At 43.3% G+C, this 13,024-nt stretch overlaps 1 protein-coding gene and 1 long non-coding RNA gene across 13 annotated transcripts in view; one reads left to right on the forward strand and one right to left on the reverse strand.

Moving 5' to 3' along the window:
- nav1b (neuron navigator 1b) overlaps window positions 1-13,024 on the reverse strand; it is a 128,730-nt gene that overhangs the window by 6,165 nt on the left and 109,541 nt on the right. For all 12 annotated transcript variants that reach the window (XM_065026589.1, XM_065026587.1, XM_065026622.1 and 9 more), the window contains 10 exons: window positions 11,430-11,659; window positions 11,056-11,218; window positions 10,195-10,369; window positions 9,693-9,790; window positions 9,473-9,568; window positions 8,816-8,984; window positions 5,977-6,212; window positions 2,212-2,366; window positions 2,046-2,117; window positions 97-293 (listed from right to left, as the gene is read on the reverse strand). In XM_065026589.1, coding sequence (XP_064882661.1) covers window positions 97-293; window positions 2,046-2,117; window positions 2,212-2,366; window positions 5,977-6,212; window positions 8,816-8,984; window positions 9,473-9,568; window positions 9,693-9,790; window positions 10,195-10,369; window positions 11,056-11,218; window positions 11,430-11,659 — 1,591 coding nt within the window. The remainder of the gene's footprint in view (window positions 1-96; window positions 294-2,045; window positions 2,118-2,211; window positions 2,367-5,976; window positions 6,213-8,815; window positions 8,985-9,472; window positions 9,569-9,692; window positions 9,791-10,194; window positions 10,370-11,055; window positions 11,219-11,429; window positions 11,660-13,024) is intronic.
- Window positions 2,814-5,504, forward strand: LOC115135736 (uncharacterized). Its single transcript, XR_003864522.2, has 2 exons — window positions 2,814-3,390; window positions 4,012-5,504. It is a non-coding gene; the product is annotated as an uncharacterized LOC115135736 (long non-coding RNA).

The raw sequence follows: 13,024 nt of genomic DNA on the forward strand, positions 1-13,024 counted from the left end.
GATCTGTAGATCATCCACAGGGGACTATCCAATTAAAGTGTAACCTAACTTTATATTTGTGTATTATTTCCCAGTTATAACAGAATGTTTTCCTACCGATGAGGAAGTCAGAGGTGCTGTGTTTCTCCAGGAAGGTGTGCAGGTGGTACCACAGCTTGGGCACCCAGTCCAGCACCCTGAGGAGGTCCTCGTTGGCCAGGCTCCGCTCGTCCTCCGCCTCCATCAACTTCCTGTGCAGGTAACGCACCAGGAAGCCATTGGCTGGCTCCACATTATTAGAGAAGGTCACCATCCTTGGGGTCAGGAGAGGGTCAAAGGTCAGGTCATACGGTATGTATCAAAGTACTTTTCTAATATATACAGTGCCTTCAGAAGGTATTGACACCTCTTTTTTCCAAATTGTGTTGTGTTACTGTCTGAATTTAAAATGGAATTAAATTGAAATTCTGTGTCACTAACCTACAACATACACCATAATGTCAAAGTGGAATTACGTCTTGAGTCAATAACTATTCAACGCCTTTGTTTTCGCAAGCCTAAATACATTCAGGAGTAACATTTGTCTTAACAAGTCACAATAAGTTGCATGGACTCACTCTGTGTGGAATAATAGTGTTTAACATGATATTTGAAGGACTTTCTCATCTCTGTAACCCACACATACAATTATCTGTAAGGTCCCTCAGTCGACCAGTGAATTTCAATCACAGATTCAATCACAAAGAACAGGGAGGTTTTCCAATGCCTCATAAGGAAGGGCACATATTGGTAAATGGGTTAAATAAAAAAAGGAGACATTCAATATCCCTTTGAGCATAGTGAAGTTATTAATTACACTTTGGATGGTGTATCAATACACCCAGTCACTACAAAGATACAAGCGTCTTTCCTAACTCATTTGCCAGAGAGGAAGGAAACTGCTCAGGGATTTCACCATGAGGCCAATGGTGCCTTTTTAAAATAGTTAGTTTAATGGCTGTGAAAGGAGAAAACTGAAGATGGATCAACAACAGTGTGGTTACTACACAATAATTACTAACCTAAATGACAGCGTGAAAAAAAGGAAGCTTGTACAGAAAAAAAATATTCTAAAACATACATGCTAAAGTAAAGTTGCTAGAAAATGATGTCCTGTTATGTTTGGGGGAAATCCAACACAACAAATCAATGAGTACCACTCTTCAAATTTTCAAGTACACTGGTGGCTGCATCATGTTATGAGTATGCTTGTCATCAGCAAGAACTATGGATTTATTTTCATCATAGCGCTTGACGGCTTCTGCAAATGTAGTTGAAGGAATTTTCAATTGCAAAATCATAGAGGAAAATCGGGTTCAGTCTGCTTTCCAACAGACATTGAGAAACAAATTCACCTTTCAACAGGACCTAAAACCTAAAAGACAAGGCCAAATATACACTGGAGTTGCTTACCAAAATGACATTGAATGTTCCTGAGTGGCCTATTTACAGTTTTGACTTAAACCGCTTGAAAATGTATGGCAAGACTTGAAAATGGCTGTCTAGCAATGATACACAATCAACTTGACAGAGCTTGACAATGTTTTTAAAGAATGTGCAAATATTGTACAATCCAGGTTTGCAAAGCTCTTAGAGACATAACCAGAAAGACTCTAACATGTTTAGACTCAGGGGTGTGAATACTTATGTAAATTAGATTATATTTTCAATGCAATTGCAGACATAAAAAAAAAAAATAAAACTTTGTCATGATGGGGTAGTGTGTAGATTGGTGAGAGGAAAAATATATTTAATCAATTTTGAATTCAGGCTGTAACACATAATGTGCAATAAGTCAAGGGGTATGAATACTTTGAAGGCACTGTTTTACATTTCCAATTTTCTAACCACTGTCCATATTCATTAGACTGACAACATCCCCGTTTAAATATGCATCAAAACATACTTTAGATGCATGACAGGGATATATTGTAGCCTTAAATAAGATGGTTTAAGGCTAGGTCAGAACAAAAACCTGCACACAGAAAAAAAACACACAAAACAACTTGATTTGTCTCTTCATTCACCTGAAGCTGAGGTGCAGGCCATGGTTCGGGGTCATCTTCACCGGCTGGTTGGTAGTTCCAATGATGTAAGGACTGAAATAAACACAGAATCGTCACAGTTCAGATTAGAAACAATAATGTATTAGATGCTTGAGAAAAGGTTCCATTTCAGTGTTAGTCTGCTCACCATTTGTGGTATTTGCAGGTGAGGGCCCCGTTGACAAGCTCGCTGATGGAAGTGGCATCATGTATATCATCCAGGATAACCACCAATGGAATTTCAGCGGTGCTGGTTTCCCGGTCAATCTGATTGGCCAGATTGGACAGGCAGAGCTGGAGATCCTGTTCAGAGGGGAGTGAGAGGTAATGTTATTGATGTATGGTGATATTAAATCACAAACCCGAAACCAGATGATTGCTTTCTGTTGGTCCTGAACTGTAAGGTGTACAGCCTTTTATGCCAGGCCAACACTAACACACCTGACAATTAGAGGTAAATGTTTAGTTAGTGCTATTTTAACTCTGCATATTTTGTTGTGAGGATACAGAATCAATAGACCATTTGTGACCCGATTCAGGAAACGAGGTGTATGTCGCAAGTCACGACTTCACTGGAGAGCCACTTGAATGCAAAACATATTTTTTAATCAAAATGTGTTTTTTGGCCTTCTCAAATACAGTATGTGAACTTTCATGTGCCTTAATAAGAAACTTTTGTACCAACTGTAAATACAAAAAAAATTGTTAAATTACGAGCCTAGTTGGTTTAGCCAAAGAAAAAGCCAGAAACCTTCCCGCTACTTATGATTGTCTGAGATAATGAGTGGGCTGGACATGCTGAGAGATAAGTTTGATTGGTCTGCTTTGCATCTTGTGTCTATAAAATGAGCTGCTCGTTATGAATAGATAATCCTTTCTACTGCAGTTTTTTTCTAAAGATATAATGTTAGCCATGGAGAACTGCAAATATGTTGCTACAGCTCTCACTAACATTGCTGCCCTGAATTTATCAGGTGCTACCGACGCTATCGACAACGGTCAGTGAGAACCAGTTGTGATGGGCTACTTTCTGGATGACAATCGTGCCATGTTGACTCTTACTCAGAAAATGAATCAGACCGATGAGGAAATCCCTGATTTAGGTAAAAACATTTTAGTTAAAGAAGACATTGTAGAGTCTTCTGATGACAGTGATAGGGAAGAAACGGCGATCAACATTTGTCACGGAAGAAGTTTACTGAGTTTTGAAATCAGTGGAAGACAACGGGCCAAACAAGCTGGGCAAACTAAACAGAAATGACACAGGATGTCTTATTTTAATAAAAGGGGTTGCAGTCTGCCGTGAAGCTTTCATCCATATATACGTGTAAGAATCTAGCTACAGTTTCAGATATTATAAGTTTCTTAATTTTGTCAGAAAGTTGTTTTCAAGTTCAAGTTTGCTGTTAGCTAGCCAGCTGGAGTTCGATAGTTAGCTTGCTATGTAACAATGAACCTATTTGGTTAACTTTAGCAAGGTACTGTATGACAATTGGTTTGTATTGCTAGTAATGTTACTCTATGGATTGGGATCATAGTTCATTTTTTAGCTAGCCAAAGTTAACGTGACATGCCCAAACAAAAGACCCCAAATTAAAGCTTGCTGTTACCTAGCTAACATTAGCTGAAGTTAGATGGCTGGTTTACTAGCTAACATTAACTGACGTGTATGAAGTGTGTGTAAAGTTAGTGATGTTTTCTCAGAATGCCATTTCGCATTGTTAGGTATAGCCTAATGCTAACTAGCTCACAATTAACCTATTTGGTTAACTTTAGCTAGCTATGACCATCGGTTTGTATTGTTAGTTAAAGCTTGCTGTTAGCTAGCCAGCTGAAGTTCGATGGCTGGCTTGCTAGCTAACATTACGTGTATGATGTGTGTAGTAATATTATCTCAGAATGCCATTTCACATCTATTGTACAATAATGCTCAAATATTTGTATGTAGAATTTGTCTTTCAGCATCAGTAGAACATGCCTGACTCTCCTACACCAGTCATACAGGGAGAATAGTCTAATGCCTCCCATCAAAAAGAGATCTGGCCCAAGCAAGCAAAGGCAGCAGAGCAGTCATCAACTACATGCACCATTTCTTCACCAACTACGGAGTTGGAGGAAACATGTGTGGATCTGAATTGTGATAACTGCAGTGGCCAAAACAAGAACACGTTTGTGTTCTATGGACATCACATGCCCTGCACCAAAGTCAAGGGCAGGACAGAAACAGTCTCTCTCTAAACACATACGTTTGCTGCTACTATTTTTATTTTTTTGTCCTGCTGCTCAGCCACTTGACCCCTGATTGTATGCATATAAATACCTTGTTTATCACTGATATTGTTATTAATATTGTTCTTGTACATGCTGTATATTATTTGATTTATATTGACTATCTATTTCTGATATTTCTACTCTGCAAGTAACCATTTGGCTGTACCGTTTACACCTTCTGTGGAGACCCATCCACTTAGCAAGACTTAGAAAAATATTGATATATAAAATGAATATTGATATGTGTAGTCGTAACATGATTTTGTGACATACCACAACCTCATGTGACCGTATCAAGTGTCCACCACATAAATAAACGGTGCATGAATCTGTTTTTGTACTGTACATGTGCACCTCACACAGGTTTCATCTCAGGTTGCATGGCATTAACTTGTATGGAATACTATGTGATAAGTGCGTGTGTAACAGTATATAAACATGCTGCTGCTCCAGTTTCTGCTGTCCGGCCTGTGGCTATGGAACCCTGACCTGTTCACCGGATAAGCTACCTTATCCCGGACCTACTGTTTCGACCCTCTCTATATCGCACTTACTGTCTTGACCTTTGAATGCTCGGCTATGAAAAGTCAACTGACATTTACTACTGAGGTGCTGACCTGTTGCACCCTCTACAACAACTGTGATTATTATTTGACCCTGCCGGTCATCTATGAACATTTGAACATCTTGAAGAATGATCTGGCCTTAATGGCCCTGTACAGTTATAATCTCAGCCAGAAGAGGACAGGCCACTCCTCACAGCCTGGTTCCTAGGTTCCTGCCCTCCAATTTGTAAGTCGCTCTGGATAAGAGCGTCTGCTAAATGACTTAAATGTAAATGTAGGGAGTTTTTCCTAGCCACCGAGCTTCTACATCTGCACAGCTCTGACACACACACACACACACTTACCCCACCAGACGTGCCACCAGAGGTCTTTACACAGTCCACAAATCCAGAACAAATTAAAGAAAGCGTACAGTATTATATAGAGCCATTATTGCATGGAACTCCCTTCCATCTCGTATTGCTCAAATGAACAACAAACCTGTTTTTTTTTTTTAACAAAGCAACACCTCACGGCACAACGCCTCTCCCCTGTTTGACCTAGATATTGTGTGTATGTATTGATATGGCGGCTATGTGTGCCATTTAAAACATTTTTTGATGTAGTTCTGTCCTTGAGCTGTTCTTGTCTATTCATGTTCTGTACTTTGTCTCATGTTTTGTGTGGACCCCAGGAAGAGTGGCTGCTGCCTTCACAACAGCTAATGGGGATCCTAAGAAAATACCAAATTGCTTGCTCTTTGAGGTTTTAGGCTGGGTTTCTGCATAAGCACTTTGTGTCATCTGCTGATGTAAAAAAGGGCTTTATGAATACATTTGATTTATTGGTTGGCAGAGAAGTTTATCGGTCTATTAACTTACTTTCAAACAGCTCTTGCACTAAAAGGCGAATATCATTTTCACAATTTCACAATATTACTCCAACCTCATAGGGTAGAAATATATTTAAAAACACGGGTAAATCACATTTTTGACTGCACTGGGCCTTCAGTAATCAGCTGCTCAGCCCGTAGCTCCTCTCCAGAACTAGGAGTGAGGAAACCCGGTACCGTATGGCACACACTATCCTGTCCCCACCTTGCAAGACTGGCGGTGCATGTTGAAATTGACCACAATGCCGTCGTTGAGGTCTCGACCACTGCGGTCCACCAGGTACTCTGCCAGGCGAGACGTGAGGTAGGTCTTGCCGGTGCCGCTGGGCCCAGACATGATGAGGCGGCGGTGCTTCAGCAGCAGGCTGATGTAGTGTTGGGTCATGGGCTTGGGGATGAGGGTCTCAAACACCAGGCTGTCCACACACTTCTCCTTCAGACCTGCAGGACGCAGAGTTCAAATGTTTAGTGTTCGGAAGCTTTATTGTCTGTCAAGGGTAAACACACGGAATTAAATGTAACACTAGAATGGACAACAACAAAAAAAATAGTCCATCTTGGCTCGGAATTATAGGGATTATATGGGTAAACATTTCAAGCAGCATTTCTTTGACAACACATAGACAGGTCAGGTACAAGGATTGGTAGGGGTGTAGGGCGTTCCAAACAGCCCTCCATTCAGCTGCTCACAGAGACATACTGTACATGAAGTTAAACCAGGGAGTAGTTAAATCAGGGAGTCCATCCGTGTGCATGAAAATGTTCTGCTTAACGATTTACTGCATCACATGTCTCCCTTCATAAACAACTTGGAGTGCAGAAAGAATGTTCTGTAAATAACTCCCAGATCAAGAGCAAGGAGTATGTGCTCCTCCTCTTCCCTCTCCATACCCATACCTTCTCCCCCCTACCCTCACCCTACAGTGTGACATATCACCACCCACATTTATAGTGTGTGTGTGTTTTGTGTGTGTGTGAGGCCTGGGCCAGTTGGGTCGGACTGCCTGAGCTGTCTGACACACAAGCTGCAGCGGGATCATGTTCCTCTAAACCCTCGATTGCACTCCCCTGCTTCTTTCCCACCCTGGCCTACGGCATTCCTGCTTAGCCAGGTGGAACAGACAGCCTACCCAGCCTGCACCTCTTCATTGGTTTAAAAACACAAATGGGGTTCTCACTGATATGGATTACCCTGAAATGGATCTATGTACACTAAGGAACTGCGCTCTAAAAAAAAAACGACATCGAACCAAGAAAGCTAATCTGCTAATGGCCTGTCTGAGTGTGTGTTGTCCTCTGGAACTTAGCAAGTAGAGAGCTGTAGACACCACAAATCAGTCTCAGCCTGGCCCTAACCTCTCCGCTACAGGGTGCCAGTAGCAACAGTCATCGGAATTGTTAAAATGTTTAACAAACTATTCTAATAAATGCAACAGTTGGACAATGGATGAAGATACTCCAAGATGTTTATTTATGATCCTTCAGATATTGACTGAATTATCTTTGTTTTCTATGTTCTATGTTTTCCTCTGGATCTCCTAGGGGACGGAGGGAAGCCACACATTCTCTTATATAGCAAGTAGGGAGCAGTATAGTGCCATTCAGAGTTAGAAAGTTGATTGTAATTGTAATACGTCTGACAATGTAAATGTACTTCTAATCTGTCTGTCTGCATAAGACATGGCATAATGGGGTGTAGTGAGATACCCAATGGGTTGGATGGGACATTTCTCGTCAATTATCTTGAAAAAACATATACTTAAAAAAACAGAAAAATCAACCAATCCTCCATCCGTATCACAATGGGAAGGTCAAATGCTTTATATTCTAAATGTTGGAAGTGCATGGGCAACAGAGAGGCTTGCCTCTGAAGCTAAACAGGGTTGGTCCTGGATGGGAGACCAGATGCTGCTAAAAGTGATGTTGGAGGGTCAGTTGTATGCACTCCTTCCTCTAGTCTAAAACAAATATCCCGATGCCCCAGGACAGTGATTGGGGACATTGCCCTGTGTAGGGGACCTGACTCTCTGTGGTCACTAAAGATCCCATGGAACTTATCGTAAGAGTAGAGGTTTTAACCCCGCTGTCCTGGCTAAATTTCCAATCTGACCACCATTGTTTTCCTAATCAATTTTGAATTCAGGCAGTAACACAACAAAATGTGGAATAAGTCAAGGGGTATGAATACTTTCTGAAGGCACTGTAAGACACCACAAATCTTAGCCCAAAGTCAGCTCTCCGCTACAGGGTGCCAGGGGTCAGAGAGAGGTCAAAGACAGGGGCGCGATAGAGTTGAATCAATAAAGAGACAAACAGAAGGACTTATGAGACTTCACAGCAGGGTTGGTGTCAATTCCATTTAAATGCCAGTCAATTAAGAAATTAAACCATTGAACATCATTTGAATGGCCAGTCTACTTCCTGAATTGAAATGGATTTGAACCCAAGCCTAATATTCTACATCATATCTTAGTATGGAACATAACAAGCAGTCCAAATATCTGGTTAACGTCCACAGCATGGGTCATAAATCATGATATCTCTAAATTAAAACATTCCTTTCATCATTGTTCAGTGCGGAACGGGAGATCTGAAGAGAGTGGACAGAAATTCCCAGAGCAGACGAAAGGAGGCGAATGTCAGTTAGACCAAACATACACGGTCTCGCGGCCAAAAAACATGTGCTACAATGACCTTTGGGGTGAACATTAAGTCCATTGACTGTTGACCCCAAATATATCTAACACAAGCTAGACACGAGCTGTCTTTTACAATCGATGATCAAAGAAATGGCACAGAAAAAAACTAACTTGCTGTGATAATCAGTTAATAGTACATTAACAAATACCCTCTCCCTCAGAGATAATATTTGTCTACATCAGAAATGAAACTGCAGATTGTAGCTAACTTTTATAACAAGTTTTTTGATCGATACAGTGATAAAGGGCATCCTTGTATTACATACTGGCCCTAAATAATGGTATATTTCCAGAAAATGACCATTGTTCATAATTATACCATTATGATCCTAGTCAGGTACTGACCTTTGAGTGTGACAGTGATGCCGCTGGGCCCCTTGGAGACACAGCGTGAGGGCTGGCTCTCTGGCAGCTCCCCTCCCAGCACCCTCCTGATGTGGTTCATACTGTAGCTGTAGACAGAGTCTGTAGTAAGGCCCAGGCTGGAGGTGGGGTCTACCTTGGCTATGTACACCTGGGGGGAGGAGAGAAGGGGGAGGCGAGGAGACAGGGGAGAGGAGATGAGTGGGGGCAGGGGAGAGGAGACATGGGAGATGACAGGGGAGAGGAGGAGAGACAGGGGAGAGGAGATGAGTGGGGGCAGGGGAGAGGAGACATGGGAGATGACAGGGGAGAGGAGGAGAGACAGGGTAGAGCAGAGGAGGGGAGGCAGAGGAGGGGAGATGAGATTAGGGGAGCATTAGTGGTGTCGGGGAAAAGCAGACTGAGAACTTACAGATACAGATTAAACTCTAGCCAAAACCATGTCCTAACTGAGAAGAAAAGAGGCCCTGTATTTATGCGTGTTCTGTTTGTAGACATAACCCTACACAGAACCCTACACCCTACCTTGTCATTTAAGTTTAAACAAATACAATTTTTAGGGTACATTTGCATCAACAATATATCCACCTTTGAATGTAAACGTGCTTTCTCACAGTCGAGGTGCCTGTTGAGACTCACCTTAAAAGCCTGGCCAACAGCCGAGTCCAGCATAGGCCAGTCCATTCTGCCGTTAACCCTCACAGTTCCGATGAAGAAGTCCTGCTGTTTCACCTCCTGTTGAACGAGGACAGGACCAGTGGAGAGGTTAAACGGTTCACCATCATGCTTATTGTAGAGGCCAGCTGAACCGAACAAGTCTGGCTCATACATAAATCATGAATCGTATAAATAGACTCACATCTTTGAAGACGCGCAGATTGGCCACGCGAACCACCACTCTCACGCGAGTGTCGTCCCTGGGAGCGGGGAGGCTAACGGTGTCTGTCTGGAACACGTCTGTTTCGACAGAGAGAGAAAGAGAGAGAGAGAGAGAGAGAGAGAGAGAGAGAGAGAGAGAGAGAGAGAGAGAGAGAGAGAGAGAGAGAGAAAGAGAAAGAGAGAGAATGGTATGGGTGGTAGTCAGCCGGAGAGACACTGGGTCAAGGAGTAATCTAATGCATGTCATAATTACAACATGTCAAACACATAAACGTGGGTACACGATGTCCTTGTGTTCTGTTAGACAGTTGTATGTTTACTTATCACTGAGTTATGACCCTTTCACCCTGCACACTAAGTAGGGTTATTTAGCTGAAATGCTTCATGATAATTATCCCTTGTCTCCTTGAATTCATGAAATTCAGTCTTAAGACTTGTTGAGTGATGACTGCGTTCCTCTAGTTACTGACACCAGGCCTCACCAGAGGGGCTGCCCTCTCCCAGACTCATGCTGAAGGTCTTGGTCAGAGACATGGCAACAGATTGGCGTGGCGAGGCGGTGCCGAGTGATGCCAGGCCGGAGGACTGGGAGGTGGAGGTGGAGGGACCGCCTGTCTTCAACTGGTCATTCTCTGCCTTCAGGTTCTCCACTGTCATCTGCAGGCAGAAACACACCGTGTAGGATTAGGGTGATACTTACATAGCTACTTAATGAGGGGACTCCTGTAGGGCTGTAATGGGGTCAGGGTCAGAGTTCAAACCGCACAAACCAGTTATAGGTTTGTGCGGTTTGACCTCTGACCCTGACCGCCTCACATTACAGTAGATGTTACATTGGATAACACAAAGACACACAGACACATGCAGGCATGCTCACACACAAGAGTCCTGCACTGGTCAGTTTTTTGGAACCACACCCGCGCCATATCAATTCCAATATGACATCAGTACAGATTTTTCTACCCAAATTTACTTTCTACCCGAAAGGGGATCAGTGACCCGCTGAATAACATACATTTATATCATTGTTTTTATGAGAAAGGCTAGCCAGGGAAAGGACACTTGGCAACGTATTCTCCAATGAGGGGGATGAAACGTACGTTTCAGAGCCACACAAATAATAAAAAGTACCTTGATCCACTGTGTGCGTAACTGGTAGCCTATATGCCTGCCTCACCGCTCACAGGATGGAATTTGCAACACATTGCAACACAACATGTAAAAAAAAATAAAAAAAATATCTCGATTTAAAACGTTTTCGACGCAATATCATTCTGAACCGTGACCCGAGCCGTGAGTGTCCGACCCGTTGCAGGACATCTAACACACACACACACACACACCTGCATGTTGTTCATGGCCTCCTGCAGCTGCTCCAGCTGGTGGGCTGAGCTAAGGGCCTCCAAGCGGATGTCTGTCAGCTTCCTCTCCTTCTCCCAGAGGGCCGAGCGCAGCGTGGTCACCACCTTCTCATCCTCCGGGGGCTCCTCGCTTCCTTCGCACAGTCTGGAGAAGAAGAGAAGAACACACCTTGCTTAGACTGAAAAGAGGTGGCAGGTACCGCCTCAATTCCACTGAACTGTGCGATAGAGAAGAATAAGAGAGATAACGGTATATGACATTCATACACGTGCCATTTGGTGCCCATTTGAAATATGTTTCTTAAGGAAGCAAAACATGATTCAGACTGGAGGGGCACCGGAGGAATTGACCGTACCCAGAGGAAGACGCAGAGATAGAGGACCTCATCATGGAAATGTCCCCATTTCCATCTCCATCTCCCTCCCCATCCCCATCCCCATCCCCATCCCTGTCCACGTGGTGGATGGGGATTTTAGGAGAGGAGGGTGCCGAGGAGTCTGGCGTGGCGATCTCCTCGATGTCGGCGTATGACGCCGAGAGCTTGGACCCCTTCTTACTGAACGCCTTGTTAAAGGAACTCCTCAGCTACACAGAGAAATACATAGACAGCAGAGGTGAGAATTAAAGACTGGTGGGGCACCCAGAGAGAAGCACAATGAATACGTACAGTGTTGTGACTCCTGTAACCATCCCTGTATTTGTTGATGCATTCAACCTTTGATGTGTCTCAAATGGCACCCTTTCCCCCTGTATAGTGCACTACTATAGGGGGAAAGGGTGTTATTTGACACGCACAGCTATTCTTCATCAAAATCACAGCAGGGGTCTTTTTGTGTTTATTTGGAAGTCATTACTCGGCTTTGATTTGGACACTTGAATATATAGCCAGTAGAAAAGAAAGAAAAAACACGCTGTCCTCAAAATCCCCAACTCTCCCGACCCCTATGCTGGTGTCCTCTTTTTTCTGTGGTGAAGCGGGGGTAAATGTGAGAACCCAAGGCTAATCGAGGGCGGGGGTAAATGTGAGAACCCAAGGCTAATCGAGGGCGGGGGTAAATGTGAGAACCCAAGGCTAATCGAGGGCGGGGTAAATGTGAGAACCCAAGGCTAATCGAGGGCGGGGGTAAATGTGAGAACCCAAGGCTAATCGAGGGCGGGGGTAAATGTGAGAACCCAAGGCTAATCGAGGGCGGGGGTAAATGTGAGAACCCAAGGCTAATCGAGGGCGGGGGTAAATGTGAGAACCCAAGGCTAATCGAGGGCGGGGGTAAATGTGAGAACCCAAGGCTAATCGAGGGCGGGGGTAAATGTGAGAACCCAAGGCTAATCGAGGGCGGGGGTAAATTTCATAAAGAATTCCAGTCAACTCAAAAAAAGTAAACCAAATTCCAATTCCAAATTGTCCCAACTGAAAAGCATTGAATAGAATTGGAACTTCCTGAATCGACTGGAATTGAAATGGAATTGACCCTAACCCTGCAGAACACTAGTCATGGGACGCAGTCCACGCAACATGAAGATAACCTAGCAGATTAGTCTGTAGGGAACGGAGCACATAGAAATAAGCATCTGGCGATGAGACAGAGACGTTCACTAGACTTATGTTCACTAAGTTATGTCCAATGAGGAGGAAGGAAGAGAGAAAAGAACTGCCCCATGGTGGAAAAAGCCGTGAGCGTTGTACAGACCGTACAGATTTGAGTTGTTGCAAGAATCATGACCAAATGATTTTTGTGTTTATGTTCACTTTGTTCACAGTAGAACCCTATACGAGGAATTATCCACATTTCTTAAGTGTCTGTACTGTCTGTACAGTTTAAACAAAGAGAGTGCTATGATTCGACAATACATACGCTTTAAAAAAAATGTGTGTTGAGTTTGACGTTTTGTCATGATATGTCAAATATGAGGACTGCTGTACCACAACAAAACAACAGGAAATGGCTGGGG

Source organism: Oncorhynchus nerka, linkage group LG2 (assembly GCF_034236695.1).
Source record: "Oncorhynchus nerka isolate Pitt River linkage group LG2, Oner_Uvic_2.0, whole genome shotgun sequence".
NCBI classification, from domain to species: Eukaryota; Metazoa; Chordata; class Actinopteri; order Salmoniformes; family Salmonidae; genus Oncorhynchus; species Oncorhynchus nerka.